At 41.7% G+C, this 16,240-nt stretch overlaps 1 protein-coding gene across 3 annotated transcripts; it reads left to right on the forward strand.

Annotated features, from left to right (window-relative positions):
- Positions 10,024 to 15,865, forward strand: SLA-DQA1 (MHC class II histocompatibility antigen SLA-DQA). 3 transcript variants are annotated; one of them, XM_005665844.3, is made up of 5 exons: positions 10,024 to 10,154; positions 13,837 to 14,085; positions 14,537 to 14,818; positions 15,058 to 15,232; positions 15,399 to 15,865. In XM_005665844.3, the coding sequence occupies exons 1-4, from the start codon at positions 10,088 to 10,090 to the stop codon at positions 15,210 to 15,212; spliced, it is 753 nt and encodes a 250-aa protein (XP_005665901.1). In that variant the 5' UTR covers positions 10,024 to 10,087; the 3' UTR covers positions 15,213 to 15,232; positions 15,399 to 15,865.

The following is a 16,240-nucleotide window of genomic DNA, read 5'->3' on the forward strand; positions in this document are numbered from 1 at the left end:
CTTGACCAGAGACTGTAGCTGGTACTTATTTCTTCCATTAATCAACACCAGAGTACCTACCTTATCCACTATGAGGAGGGAGCTCGAAGTAGTAAACAGCTTTGATGCAGTGAAGCATTGGATAAAAGAAGCTTAATATGCTTTGAATATCAAATATCACTCGGCAAACTAGAAATATCATCTGCTGTAAGCCACCACCAGTAAATCCCTCCACGAATCTCCTCTTAAGAAAGTTGAAATAGAAGAGCACCCTGGAGTTCCCACTCTCCAAAGGAGATTCAGTGTGTGCTGCCCAGGTGCACCTAGATCAATTAATTCAAGATCTATGATAAAACCAAACATCAGTATCTTTAAGTCTTCCCAGGTGATGCCAGGATCCAGCAAACCTGGGGAACAATGGTTCTCAGTCAAAGGCAGTCTCCCCCACCCCCTGCCAGAAGGATATTTGGTAACGCTGGAGGCATTTTTTTTTTCACGCGGCATATGGAAGTTGACATATGGAAGTTGACGGGCCAGGGATTGAATCTGAGTCACAGCTGCAGCTGTGACAGCCATCACAAGGCAGAATCCTTAACCCACTGTGCTGGGCAGGGGATGGGAACCCCAGCCACAGCAGAGACAGCACCTGATCCTTAACCAGCTGTGCCACAGCGGGAATACCCTATGGGAGGCATTTTTGGTTTTCACCACCATCTAATGGGTAGAGCTCTGCAAGGAGTGCTGCTAAACTTTCCACAATGCACAAGACAGCCCCCCCCCCAACAGCCAGGAATTATCCTGCCCCCAAGAATAATTTCAATAAAATAAATGTTTAAAACAAAAATTTAATTAAATAAAATAGTACTGGAAATCCTGTTCTGGAGCCTTGCCCCTGAAAGTGATCTGTAGCTTTGGGGCATTCGTTAGAAATGCCAAATCTCAGGAACCATCTAGATCTAGTGAATAAGAATCTGCATTTTAATCGTATCCCCAGATGATTCAGATGTACAATAAAGTTCTAGAAACCCTGCTTCAGAGCAGTGGTCTCAAAGGGAGCTGTACAAAGGAATCACCTATACGTCCAGCCCTCATCCCCTGCCCATTAAATGGGGATAACCGAGAGCAGAGCCTAAGCGAATTTTAAAATCTCGCAGGGTGGGAGTTCCCATCGTGGCTTAGTGGTTAACGAATCCGACTAGGAACCATGAGGTTGCGAGTTTGATCCATGGCCTTGCTCAGTGGGTTAAGGATCTGGCATTGCCATGAGCTGTGGTGTAGGTCGCAGATGCAGCTCAGATGCCGTGTTGCTGTGGCTGTGGCGTTAGACCTCTAGCCTGGGAACCTCCATATGCCGAGGGTTCAGCCCTAGAAAAGACAAAAATAAATAAATAAAATTTAAAAAAATAATAAAATATAATCTTGCAGGGGATCCTTATACCCAGCCAGGGTTGAGAATCACTGCACTAACACCATAAAAATGGGTATGTCTTTGCTTCATAATCAAATGGGAAGGAAGAACCCCCGAGGTACAGGCTTTGGCACCCCAGTGAATCCATCAAGAAACACAAAGAGTGAAGTATCTAGTGTTAGTGCAGATGCAGTGTCAAGAGCAGAATTACAGGAAAGGACAGAAGGAGCATCATCTTGACCTGAGGCTGAGGTACCCAGACAGCCCAATCACAAGGTCTACCTCCAAAAAGCTAAAAATAACATCTCAACAAACCCTGTCCCTAATAATTTGTCTCTTCCTGAAACTCAAAGCTACTGATCAACTCTATTCAAGAGGGGAACCTATTATGTGTTGCTTTGGGACAAGGACAATACCAATTGCTTATCCCCATGACTAAACATGTTGAACATTTGTCATGCCTGTGCTGGCAACTCACATAGTCTTTTATGAAATATTTTTCTTTTTATTTTTATTGGCTTCTTTCTCCATTTATAACATTATTGGAATCCTTGATACTGTCCAGATACAGTTTTTTATCAGATATGTGATGCAAGTATTTTCCCCTAGTATGTAGCTTGCATTTAGATTTTTTAAGTGGGGTTTCCTAAGTTTTCAATTTTCATGAAGTACAATTAACCAGTATTTTTAAAAAACAATCTTTTATGTTTAAGACTTTGATCCATTTTTAGTTAATTTTTATGAATTTCATTCTTCTGCACATGTTTGTCCAGTTTTCCCAGCATTTTGTTGAAGCGTCTATTCTTTCCCCTTTGGATGATCTGGGGTCCCTTGACAAATATTAGTTGACCGTTTATGTAGAGGTTTAATTCTGGACACTCTACTCTGTTCCACTGCTCCAAATGTCTATTTTTTATACCAGTACCGTACTGTTTTTATTGCTAGAGGCTTGTAGTATAGTTTGAGATCAGGAGGTGTGATACCTGAAGCTTTGTTCTTCTTTCTCAGGATTGCTTTGGCTATTCAGGGTCTTTTATGGTTCCACACAAATTTTAGGAATTTTATTTGTTTGTGTGAAGAATGCCACTAGTATTCTGATGGGGATTGCTTTCAATCTATAAATGCTTCTGGCTAATATGGCGATTTTAACAATATTAATTCTTCCAACCCATGAACATGAGATGTCTTTCCATTTATGTCGTCTTTCAATGTCTTTCTCAAAATGCCAAAAGTTCTGAGGTTGAGAAACTTCTTTAAAAAAAGAGAAAAAGAAAAAATAATTTTTCCATTTATCTTCATTTACGCCATTGCCAGGACTCTTCATTTCTTTGCACAAACTCGGCTTTCTGTGTGATGTCCTATTTCTACCACATGAAGAACTAACTTCCTTTTATGAAAGACTGGGAAAATTCCATGGACTCCAATATTCCTGCACCTTGGTGACTGACTCCCTCAAGCACACAGGCAGGGAGGAGAGGCTAAATGGGCTGTGGGTGCCCTGCCTCCTAACCCTCTCCCTCCAGGGCACCTTCTAAGCCCTATCAAGCCCTTATCACCCTCTGCCATCTCTCCAGTTGCAAGACTGACCCTGACCAATCTTTTTTAATGGGATAGTGCTTTGTGCCAGTATCAGCCTATCAATAAGCAATGTTGTGGCTGGACCAGCCCTTGTGATTCTTAATGTGATTGCAAGACATCCTCAGCAATAACCATAGGAACAGAAAAAGACAAGGTTTATTACCTACAGGTCCTGGAAATGACATGACACACCTAGAGCCACACAGTGAGGTTGCAACGAGAGAGAGAGAGCTGGGGTTCTGCTTTTAGCCAGGTTGCAAAACTAAGATTTTGCAGGTTTACTCTTTATTGGCGAATTTTTAAAATCAGAGTGGGAATTAAGGCACAGGAAGAGAAGGTGGGAGTCATTTATCTAAATCAACTAAACCCATGTATAGTATCATGTTGTCTGGCATACAGTGACAGTTTTATCTCTTCTCTTCCTATTTGGATGCCTTTTATTTCTTTTGTTTGTCTATTTGCTGTGGCTAGGACTTCCAAAACTATATTGAATAGCAGTGATGAGAGTGGGCATCCGTGTCTTGTTCCAGATTTGAGTGAGAAGGCTTTCAATTTTTCTCCATTGAGTATTATATTTACTGTGGACAAGGGCTTAATCTCTAGAATATACAAGCAACTTATACAACTCAACAGCAAAAAAGCCAACCACCCAAAGGAAAAATGGGCAAAAGACCTGAATAGATCATTCTCCAAGAAAGATATACAGACGGCCAACAAGCACATGAAAAAAATGCTCAACATCCCTGATTATTAGAGAAATGCAAATCAAAACTACCATGAGATACCACCTCATACCAGCTAGAATGGACACCATTAATAAGTCCACAAATAACAAAGTGCTGGAGGGGGTGTGGAGAAGAGAGAACCCTCTTGCACTGTTGGTGGGAATGTAAGCTGGTACAGCCACTATGGAGAACAGTATGGAGGTACCTTAGAAATCTATACATAGAACTACCATATGACCCAACAGTCCCACTCTTGGGCATATATCCAGACAAAGCTTTCCTTAAAAAAGACACATTCACACACATGTTCATTGCAGCTCTATTCACGATAGCCAAGAGCTGGAAACAACCCAAATACCTATTGACAGACGATTGGATTAGAAGATTTGGCATATATACACAATGGAATACTACTCAGCCATAAAAAAGAATGACATAATGCCATTTGCAGCAACATGGATGGAACTCGAGACTCTCATACTGAGTGAAATGTCAGAAAGAGAAAGATAAATACCATATGATATCACTTATAACTGGAATCTAATATACAGCACAAATGAATGTTTCCACAGAAAAGAAAATTATAGCCTTGGAGAATAGACTTGTGGCTGCTGGGGGCGGGGGAGGAAGGGAGTGAAAGGGATCGGGAGCTTGGGGTTAATGGATGCAAACTATTGCTCTTGGAATGGATTTACAATGAGATCTTGCTGTGTAGCATTGAGAACTATGTCTAGATACTTATATCACAACACAACAATGGGAGGAAAAAGTATGTATACATGTATGTGTAACTTGGTCCCCATGCTGTACAACAGGGAAAAAAAATAAATTCAATCAATCAATCAATCAACTAAATCCTTAAGCAAAGAAAATATCACAGTGGGGGGCCCTGGCTCCTTATCTAGACCTTTGGCTGACAAATTCAACCTAGTCTTCTTTGAAGTGGAAGCTCTGGTGATCATGGGAGCTAGTCAGGCACTTGCATTACAAAAAAGAAAAATCAACTACCTGGGCTTACATTTCAAATAGTTCTAGAGAAATACTCCAGTAAGAATAATATGTAATCAGTTCTATTGTTGTAACTACAATTTTATAAGACATTTCTTTGGTTTGACATATTTTTCAAAATTGCCAAACTTCACATACATGTTTATTTCTTTTCCCTAATATTATCAGTAATTAAAACATTAGAATTCTACCTATATTATCATTTGTATTTTTAAATTTTGAAAAATCACAATTTTAAAATTTCTAGCAAATTGTATGTATTGACATAAACTTAAAAAATTGTAATTTAAAAAAAAATTGCATTTGAGGTTTTTCTTTTTTTTCTTTTTCTTTTTAGGGCTGCACACCTGAGCTGGGCTAGGGGTCAAATCAGGGTTGTAGCCAGGCCCACAGCAACACCAGATCCCAAGCCACATCTGTGACCTACATGGCAGCTTGTGGCAACACCAAATCCTTAACCCAATGAGTAAGGTCAGGGATTGGAACCTGCATTCTCACCAAGAGACACTATGTCAGGCTTTTAATCCCCTGAGCCACAACAGAAACTCCTGAAGTTATCATTTACATTCTTTTTTTATTTGCTTTATTAACTAATGCTAAGTAAATATTTCTGAACAACTAATGTTCACAGTAAGTACATGAGGATGGGAGAGTTCCTGGAAAGAGAACCAATCACTGCTGGACATGAAAAGCATCATCTGTTTCCAGGCAGTCAGTTTTGTAATCTGATTCAGATGAATTAAGAGCTTCGATTCAATTCAACAAGCATTCATTGATCATATACTATAATCCTAACACACCATCCTCATCAAATAACCTATTCAGTTTAGCTGACGAGCTCCCCCAAGCTATGGTGAGAGTGGATCTGGATGTGGAGGCAATCTTTCAGGTTTTTCAGTGAAAAATTGCTAAGGAATAGTTTCGCTAAGAGAGAAAGTAATGTGTTCATACACATAGGAGTTGTGGAGGCACAGATATAGACTGAAAAACAGAATAATTACCTTTGCAAGGCCCATCCGTGTCATTACCTTTATCCGTCCACAGGCCTTTGCCTCAGAGCGTGCTTGGTGACCTGACAAAGATCACTTAAAATTCTCCAAGTTTCTATATTTTTCTCTGGAAACCTCCAAAACATTATTTGTAAGAACAAATCATAGCACCTAGTCCATACAGCCATTCAAAAGCTCTGAGTTCAAATCTCCTTTGAGAACAGTGTGCTGTGCCTTCAATGGGGGTAAAGTCAAATTTAGTAGGTGGATGGGTGGAATTCATCTCTTACATGGAAGAACTCCAATCCCCATATTCAAACTTACTTCTATAAACGTAAAAGTCGGAGGACATTTGTGGTAAATTAAAACAAACCACAGATTCTGTGCCGCTCCATCCCATTAAGAAACGCAGTCTGTTAACACCAGCTCTTGACTTGAGCCAGTGCTGTGACTTGCACTGGCCAGTAAAATGTAGAGGAAGTAAGGTTTTAAGTCTAAATTTGGGCAGAAGCCCTGCCATCTCTCTCTTGTGCAAGGGAGCCTTCCAGCACCCAGTGAGGAAGCCTCAGCCAACCTATTGGATGGTGAACCCAAATGAAGAAAACCCCAGCTGTCCCAGATAAACCAAAGGACACCACAAACACGCGAGCATCTGAACACAGCCAACCTGGCCCAGATGCAACTGCCCAAAGAGTCCTAACACAACCTGTTGTCTTAGAGCAGCCTGAGAAAATACTAAAACCTTGTTTAAAGTTAGTATAGTTTGGAGTCGTTTGCTACACTAAAATGTGACTGATAATAACCCTCTTCAAAAAAATTCTATTTCATAGAGCCCTCGTATTCTTCTGTGACTCCTATGCTCCCACATACCTAGACTGCCATGGGGAGAAGGTTGGAACAGTGAGAGAAAAGCCATAGGCTGTCCCTCACCTGGGCATGGTTGGTATTTGTAATTATATAGTTGCTTTCGTATGTGAATACTTGCTATGTGCCAAGTACTGGGCTATATTTAAAACTTATCATTTATATTTATTTATTTATTTTTGTCCATATTAATTATCATGTAATAGTTTTCATCCCATTTCTATAGTGAAGTACCATAAGGCTCACGTATTTTGAATCCCTTGCCCAAGATGATTCAGCTGATAAAACTGAAAGCATTGTTGAACATTTACTCATTTGATTACAAAGTCCACCTTCTTGGAGTTCCCATCATGGCCCAGCGGTTAACAAACCTGACTAGCATCCGTGAGGACTTGGGTTCGATCCCTGGCCTCGCTCAGTGGGTTAAGGATCTGGCATTGCCATGAGCTGTGGCGTAGGTAACAGACAGGCTCAGAGCCCGCGTTACTGTGGCTGTGGCATAAGCTGGCGGCTGTAGCTTCAATTTGACCCCTAGGCTGGGTACTTCCAAATGCCATGGGTACAGCCCTAAAAAAAAAAAGAAGAAAAAAAAGTAACATAAGTTCTATGTAAATAATTTCCTAGAGGACACCAAAAGATGTAAGGTATAATGACATAGTCCATTCCACTTATGTTGACAATTTTAGGCATTAAATCAATTGCTGGAAATTAATGATTTTTAAGAAGATCATTGGACAGGCTAATATTTTAATCTGCAAATTTCATTTCACCATTAATTTATGAAAAGGATCTTTTTCTTTCAGACAAGGTTACAAATTAGCTTTTGTCGAAGTGGTACACCATTCCTCTACCTGAGTTTAATTCCCTCATAATTTTACCTTATGTTAAAATTATTACCTGAAAACAGAAGCGACCAGAACAAGGTCCATTGTGTGACAGAAGAAAAAGGAGAGACGTAGAGTCAGATTAAAGCCAGAGAGCTCGTCTTACATCTCTACGTTGGTGACACTGTCCCACTTGGACTTATCCTTCATCCCACAGGATGTGAGGTCTGAGACTGGCCCTCCAGCTTCCCATCCAAGATGCAGTTCTGGTCCTGCGTGTTTGACACCCCGCCTTCCGAATTTGAGTTAATATTTTAACTATATTAATCAATTTGTTTTACCTATATACTAATAGGTGAAATTCTGAAGCATCATCAAGAAAGATTTTTGTCCCATTTACCTTTCTACAAGATACAAAGCAGGTAAGTTCTGACCCAGGAAAAAAAGCACAGAAACATGCAACACATAAAACTGTTACAGTGTCTGGGCTTGTGTTCGATGATTTTGAGGAGGATTTAAGAAAGAGAGAATTTATTCTTAAATAGACTCTGTCAGGAATTGGGTAGTGGGGTAATTCTATAATCAAACATCTTAATAAATCTTACCTAGAAGGAAGGAAAATGACACAGAGGTTAAGCTATAATTATAAAGAAGTAGAGGTCACTCATATTATCCAGGAGGGAAGTATGCTTGATCTTTTCATGGTTTGGATATCGTTTTGTCTGTGTTGAAACGTGATTACGGAATGACCTTGTTTTCTGTTTTAATCCATCATGGTCACAGAACAGCTGTCTAATGCTCCTTATGGCATTGCTTATGTTCAGCAAGAAAATAACAAAACCTAGTTGTGAGTACAGGAAGTTCCCAGATGCCCTGGCTTTTTCTATCTCACCCTTTTTTTACAGTCTTTGTCACTGTGAGGTAAGACAGTGTTCAGAAACTGGGGGCCATCTAATAGGGACAGGAGGATTGATTCTAAGTGGAATCCCCATGAACATGTGGCTTCCACAGCACTGAGAAAGTTGATTTTTCTGGGGAAAAAAAAAAAAAGTTTCCCTCTAAAAACTGCTTTCGAGCTGTTCCCATCATGGCTCAATGATTAACAAACCCAACCAGTATCCATGAGGACACGGGTTCCATCCCTGGCCTTGCTCAGTGGGTTAAGGATCAGGCGTTGCCATGAACTGTGTTGCCAGACTCAGCTCACATCCTGTGTTGTTGCAGCTATGGTGTAGGCCAGCAGCTACAGCTCTGATTCGACGCATAGCCTGGGAACCTCCATATGCATCCCTAAAAAGACAAAAGACAAAACATTTTTAAAAATTTTTTAAGTAAAATAAAAACTGCTTTTAACTTCAGCTCAATCCCTGATCCCTCATAATTATCTGGAATTTTCATGCAGCGGGATAAATAATATTAAAATACCTAGTAGGTAAGTGGAAGTAAAACAATTTTCTAAGTCACAACAATTCCTTGGATTATGTCTTGAGCACTTGACATTCTTAAATTTAAAAATTTTTTTAATTGAAGTATAGTTGATTTACAGTGTTCTGTTAAGACATTCCATTTTCTTTTTTTTTTTTTTTTTTTTTTTTGTCTTTTGTCTTTTGTCTCCCTAGGGCTGCATCCTCGGCATATGGAGGCTCCCAGGCCAAGGGTCAAATCAGAGCTGTAGCCACCGGCCTACACCACAGCCACAGCAAGGCAGGATCCAAGCCGCCTCTGAAACCTACACCACAGCTCATGGCAACGCCGGATCCTTAACCCACTGAGTGAGGCCAGGGATCGAACCCACAACCTCATGTTTACTAGTCAGGTTCATTAACCATTGATGGGAACTCCTGTTAAGACATTCTTAAAATCAAAAAAAAAATGTTTAAGTCATAGAGCAAGCTACAGTCAGAGCTTTTTAATATAATCAATGTCCCCCAAATTCCTTTTACTTTAGATTAAAACACAGAGAAGGAAGAATACTCAAGCCAGGGAGAAAAATTCAGATGAAAGACGATGCAGTTATGTTAGGCAGCACTACATGATATTTCAAGTCCTTTTATTGCCCTGGCTGCAAATATTGGAGCTTGTGGGAGAAAGAAAACTTACTCAACTGGATTTATAAAAGGAGAAAAAGAAAAGATATTCCTTGGCTACCACCAACAGAAATTCCCTAGGTAGATGAGTCAACTCAATATTTAAAGAATTCCATGTGCATTAGAGAAGCAAAAAGAAACGCAGCAAACCCACATGTGGAGGCCAGGCAAAGGGGCTTGGGGGGGTAGTGCCTGCCAGAGGGGGGTCACCTCAGGAGTCTTCCCGGAAGCTGTAACTCAGGAAATATGGTTGGACAAATTATTAGTGTTGGTCTCATCTTATCCATGAGAGCTCAGAAATTCCCGCCCCGCTTGTCCGTGGCAGGCATACACACCTCCGAGATGATTCTCATTTCATCCCCTCCCTCCTTTCACTGAGAGTCCCCTCAGCTCTAGTCTGAGAGGAGGCGGCCTCAGAACCGGGGGATTTCCCAACCCCTTCCAGGCCTCTTCAAACAAAGTCTTCAACTGGCAACAGAGGTGTCATCATAGGGGAAGTTTCTGATTGGCCAAAACCTGACCTGGCAGCTGGGCTTTGGGTGTCTTTAGAGTTCTTTCTCAGCTCCATCCTCATCATTGCTCTACAACTCCGAAGAGCAACAGCTGAGACCACCTTGAGAAGAGCATGGTCCCAGGCCGAGTTCTGATGTGGGGGGCCCTCGCCCTGACCGCCTTGATGAGCGCCTGTGGAGGTGAAGACATTGCGGGTGAGTGCAAAGCCGAGGGACGTGGGGACTAGAGTGGGGGGAACAGGAGGCGGGGTGGGGGGCAGATAGAGTCTGGCATAAAAGTCGTAGAGACGTCCCAAAGCCTTCTCAATAGTAAGTAATAATAGTAAGTTATTTCCGGCAGGAAACCAGAGTCCCAACCCACTCTCTCTGCTACCTCTGCCATTGCAGAGTTCGCCAAGGATATTATTGTACTTCTGATACTGGAGCCTGCGACGATGTCCTGAGGGGGTTCTAGGGCATTCATCCATGATCGCTCCAAAGATTAGAGGTGTCTCCCAAGTCAATGTGATGTTGCCAAAACTTCATGAACCATTGCTCTCAAATTTCTCTGAACAACTTTTGAAGCTTTTTATATATTTTTTCTGCAGTTTTTCTTGAGGGAAATAGTTCCATGAATTATGTATACTATGTAGATATAAAGAAGGGTGTCCTTTTCTCAGTCTCAGTTTTTTGTTTGTTTGTCTTTTTGCCATTTCTTGGGCCACTCCCGAGGTATATGGAGGTTCCCAGGCTAGGGGTCGAATCAGAGCTGTAGCCACTGGCCTACACCAGAGCCACAGCAACGCAGGATCCGAGCCGCGTCTGCAACCTACACCACAACTCACAGCAGCGCCGGATCCTTAACCCACTGAGCAAGGCCAAGGATGGAACCTGCAACCTCATAGTTCCTAGTCGGATTCGTTAACCAGAGCCACGACGCGAACTCCATCAGTCTCAGATTTACATATATTTTCATTCCGGAACCTGGCACAGGTGGGGAGGGATAAGCAAGCCTTTATACCCGTCATTTTACCACATGGTCCTCACTTAATGTGTTACCTCGTATGTGGCACCTCACAAATAATCAAATAAAAGAGGTATGTAGAAATGCTTTCTGAGTCATGAAGACACATAAATTGCAATGATTATTCTTATTTTTAATTGTTATCCCAGGTTTAATTTTATAAATTTTTTTCAATGACAAAGCAGAGAGCATCTTCATTGTTATTTTAAAATGAGAACTTTATGATGAAAAATTTGGTGAATAAAATTACATCATTCTCTGAAATTTTGCCATTTGCAACAGCAGGGATGGACTTGGAAGGTGTTACGCTCAGTGAAATAAGTCAGACAGAGATAGACAAATACTGTGATATCTCTTGTATGTAGGATCTAAAAACTACAACAAACTAGTGACTATAACAAAAACGAAACAGACTCAAATATAGAGAATGAACCAGTGATTACCAGTGGTGGGGGGGGACAATATAAGAGCAGAGGATTAAGAGGTACAAACTATTATGTATAACATCAGCTACAAGGATATATTGTACAACATAGGAAATATAACCAATATTTTATAGTAATTATAAGTGGAGTATAAACTTTAAAAACTTTTAGGGCGGACATGCTATAAAATTTGGTTGTGATGATCGTTGTGCAACTATAAATGTAATAAAATTCACAGTGAATCACTATATTGTACACCAGCAGTGTATAATATTGTACATCAGCTGTACTTCAATTAAAAAATTAATTTTTAGGGATTCCCATTGTGGCTCAGTGGTTAATGAACCTGACTAGGAACCATGAGGTTGTGGGTTCAATCCCTGGCCTTGTTCAGTGGGTTAAGGATCTGGCGTTGCCGTGAGCTGTGGTGTAGCTCTCAGATGTGGTTCAGATCCTGCGTTGCTGTGGCTCTGGCGTAGGCTGGTGGCCACAGCTCCGATTCGACCCCTAGCCTGGGAGCCTCCATATGCCACGGCAGCGGCCCTAGAAATGGCAAAAAGATGAAAAAAATAATCAATTTTTTAAAAATTATATCTTTCTCAAATTGCCAGCCCAAATTCCCTTTCAGTTAATCTAATGAAGACTGGTAAGAGGGTAACTGATTAAGCACAGGGTGTTTGTGTAATCTCTTAGAATCTTTGGCCTTTGCTGTCCACCTCTTTCTTCTCTCTCTTCATACCTTCCTTTATCCTCCTTTCCTTCCAGGATCCATCCCTGGCTCATATCTCTGTTATTTTACAGACAAGAAGCATGGGTTTGTAAAAACCAAAGTGGAAAAGCCAAATGGTTCAGAGGGGACGTGAAATGAAGGTTACTCTAATCTCCAACGACTTTCTTAGCCATGGCTGCTCCCATTCTAATTTTGTTTGGTAGTAGTAAAAGTTTCACCTGCTTATCCAGAGCCCTTCTGAAATTTCCTTCTTCAGTGTCACACCAGAGTGCCCTGGTCATGCTTGACTTACATGTTAAGTACTATAGGGACAGCGCCAGGGATCTGCAATGCTTGCAGGGTCCAATAAAAAATGTTTTTTCTTTTTTAAAATTAGAAGAAAAAAGAACCATTTAGGGTAGGGGAAAATGTTATAATTTTTAATCCTACCTGAATTATATTGTCTTTGCATCAATATGGTCAAATACAATTTTTAATATTTTTATAAAAGAAGGGACTCACAAAAGCAACAATGCTTAGGGCTCACAAATCATAATGCCTCTCTGGTCACCACTGATTCTGACTTTCATATAGTTCTGCTGCCTCTGCATCTGTGATTCTTAAGACAGCAATTCCCATTCAGTACACATTTTTGAACACACAGCAAGCTAAATTTAGGAGAGGGAGTGGGATGGACTGGGAATTTGGGGTTAATTCCAAAGGCAAACTATTGCCTTATCCAGAGCCCTTCCAAGGAGTGGATAAGCCATGAGATCCTGCTGGGATAGTACTGGGAACTATATCTAGTCACTTATGATGGAGCATGATAATGTGAGAAAAAAAATGTGTATATGTGTGTGTGACTGGGTCACCATGCTGCACGGTAGAAAATTGACAGAACACTGTAAACCAGGCATGATGGAAAAAATAAAAATAAAAATACTAATATATAAAACAAATAAAATAAATAAATAAAATAAATTTAGGAGATTCAAAGGTAAAATACACAGTTTCTGACCCCTAGAGGGGGCACAGTTTAGTGGCAGAAAGAAAATGGTGCAGGAAAGCAAAAGGACCCTTGCTGAGCAGGACTAAAACTGTACAAGGGAATTTAGTTCCACTTGACCCAACAGCGTGATGTTCTTTATCAACAGTTGGCAGCCCAGGGCAAGTACCAGATGAAAAGAATAATTGCAGATATTCGTGTCTGAAAAAGGAAATCCAGACGATTCATTGTAGGAGTTCCCGTTGTGGTTCAGTGGGTTAAGAAGCCAACATAGAGTCCATGAGGATGAGGGTTCAACCCCTGGCCTCCCTCAGTGGGTGAAGGATCTGGTGTTGCCACGAGCTTCGGCATAAATTGCAGATGCTGCTGGGACCCAGTGTTGCTGTGGCTGTGGTGTAGGCTGGCAGCCACTGCTCCAACTCAACCCCTAACCCAGGGAACTTCAACATGCTGCAGGTGTAGCCCCAAAAAGAAAAAAAAAAAAGAAGAAGAAGAAGAAGGCTGATTGCAAAGATAAGGAGGCTTCGCTTCAGGGCCTTTTAACTGACTGAACAACTGCCAGCACTAAGGGGGGAGGAAGCAGGTGATGGGGATTTTATCTAGAGACTGTGCCACAGATGAAGCCCTTGATATTTGAAAGTCAAGTTCTCTTGTCACTTTGTTTAATGAGGTTCTTTTCTCTCCCTTTGTTGTCCACCTTCATGCTGACCCTGACCTAGCCGACCATGTTGCCTCCTATGGCTTAAATGTCTACCAGTCTTACGGTCCCAGCGGCTATTATACCCATGAATTTGATGGCGACGAGGAATTCTACGTGGACCTGGGGAAGAAGGAGACTGTCTGGCAGCTGCCTCTGTTTAGCAAATTTAGAAGTTTTGACCCACAGGGTGCACTGAGGAACATAGCTACGGCAAAACATAATTTGAACATCCTGATTAAACGTTCCAACAACACCGCGGCTGTCAATCGTATGTGTTCATCATTCTGCCTTTCTTTACCCGTTCACATCAGGCCCCTCTCCCTTCTTCCCTAGGGATAGAGACCCCTCACCCCTTTATAAAACTCTCTCCTTTCCAAGGAGCCTCCAGATTTTCCCATGGAGATTGCTGGACCTTCATCCTCTCCCATCTTACCCATCACGTATCTCCATATAATGCAAAGATCTCTTCTCCCACAACTCCCATATCACAATTTTTGAATCTTTCAAGGAGAGGTCCCATAGACCTCTTACCCAACAGCCAGGTCCTCAAAAAGAAGGGGACAGGGACAAAGCAGAGGCCCTGAGCAGAAGGGAAACAAGAGCTCTTGAACCATCAGACTGGGGAAACTTGGTGGGAGGGCTCCTCCAGGACACAATGCAGAACTCAGGGCAGAACCGTTCCCATAAATTTTCACATCAGTGCTGTTTTCTCACCACAGAGGTTCCTGAGGTGACTGTGTTTCCCAAGTCTCCAGTGATGCTGGGTCAGCCCAACACCCTCATCTGTCATGTGGACAACATCTTTCCTCCTGTGATCAACATCACGTGGTTGAAGAACGGGCACTCTGTCACAGAAGGTTTTTCTGAGACCAGCTTCCTCTCCAAAAATGATCATTCCTTCCTCAAGATCAGTTATCTCACCTTCCTCCCTTCTGATGATGATTTTTATGACTGCAAAGTGGAGCACTGGGGCCTGGATAAGCCACTTCTGAAACACTGGGGTATGGACGAGTTCCACCCCTTTTGGAACCTGTTTCTCTGTCAAGTCCAGAACACCCTGTCTGTTATCCCCTATCCTCAGGGCTCTAAACTTCACACTTCAAGACTTTCTAATGTTCGAACTCATTCTCCTTCCTAAGCCCTTTGCCCCAAGTCTGCAGGACCAACCCTTCCTCACCCCATCCCACTTACGTACACAGAAACGCTCTGTGTTCTGACTTCTACAACCTCACTTTTGCAGAACCTGAGATTCCAGCCCCCATGTCAGAGCTGACAGAGACAGTGGTCTGCGCCCTGGGATTGATCGTGGGCCTTGTGGGCATCGTGGTGGGCACTGTCTTCATCATTCAAGGCCTACGCTCAGGTGGTCCCTCTAGACACCAAGGGTCCTTGTGAGTCACACTCCAGAAGGGAAGGTAAGGATTCAGATTTGTCAGAACCAGAGACACAGTACAGGAGGAAGGAAAGTGGGAGGAGGCTGTACACACAAATGTTGAGAAGTTGTAGGAGAATTGGGAAACAGCATGATGGTGGCACAGAAGCCCCCAAGGACCCTCCGATCTCATGTCTATCCTATTGCAGGTGCACTGCCCGCCTACAAGAGCTGAAGAGTGGATGTGCTCAACGACCTAGAACTATTTTCTGGCCAAATTCATCATATACCTTCTCTCTTCCTACATTCTTCTTCTCACCTCTTCTCTGGAACTTAAGGTGCTGTGTCATCTCAGAATTCATATGCCCTTGGAATCCTCTTCCTGACCTTCTAGGTTTTTTTTCTTTTCTCAGTTGTTACCTGTTATGGGATCTCTGAGATATCCCACTCGGCTACCTGATCCCTCAGTGACCCTAAACTAATATGTACATGGAAACAATAAATCACTTCATGAGGTTTTTGTACTGAATTCTTTCCTGTCTTTCATCTCAAGGCTGACTAGGACCATGGTCTCTTGCACTTCAGGCCCATTTAATCTCATTTCCCAGGTTATGCTTCATGCCCAGTAACACAGGAGAAGCATGTATAGACTGACAATAAATATTTTGCTGTCTTAGCCAAGGATTGCATTTCTCTCTTCCTCTTGTTCCCATTCTTGGTCACTGTCACCCACCCCCACCCCACCCCTAGTTCAGGTATCAGTGAATGTAATATATACCCTCTGCCTTTGGTGTAGATTTGTTAGAACAAAAATACAAAACCCAAGAAGTAAATCCATTCATTTTAACATCACTTTTTAAATTATGACAGGGAAATAAGAGAAAGGAATTTTGAATTTCAAAAATACCAAAAGTCAAAATTGGCTTCTAAAAGATTTAACTTTTAAAGAATGAACAGTGATAAGAGAAACTTTCCCCCCTCTTCCCTTGAAGAGATAAGAATTACCCAGGCAGAAAAAAAAAAAAAAAAAAAAAAAGGAAAAAAGGAAAGG

The sequence above is a fragment of the Sus scrofa genome, chromosome 7 (genome assembly GCF_000003025.6).
Source record: "Sus scrofa isolate TJ Tabasco breed Duroc chromosome 7, Sscrofa11.1, whole genome shotgun sequence".
Classification (NCBI taxonomy): Eukaryota; Metazoa; Chordata; class Mammalia; order Artiodactyla; family Suidae; genus Sus; species Sus scrofa.

Excerpts from the sequence above, each read along its gene's own strand:
- SLA-DQA1 (XM_005665844.3), top strand. The coding sequence starts at position 10,088 with ATGGTCCCAGGCCGAGTTCTGATGTGGGGGGCCCTCGCCCTGACCGCC. Across the intron at positions 10,155-13,836 it reads CTTGATGAGCGCCTGTGGAG|CCGACCATGTTGCCTCCTAT; the intron begins GTGAAGACATTG and ends ACCCTGACCTAG. Across the intron at positions 14,086-14,536 it reads CAACACCGCGGCTGTCAATC|AGGTTCCTGAGGTGACTGTG; the intron begins GTATGTGTTCAT and ends TTCTCACCACAG.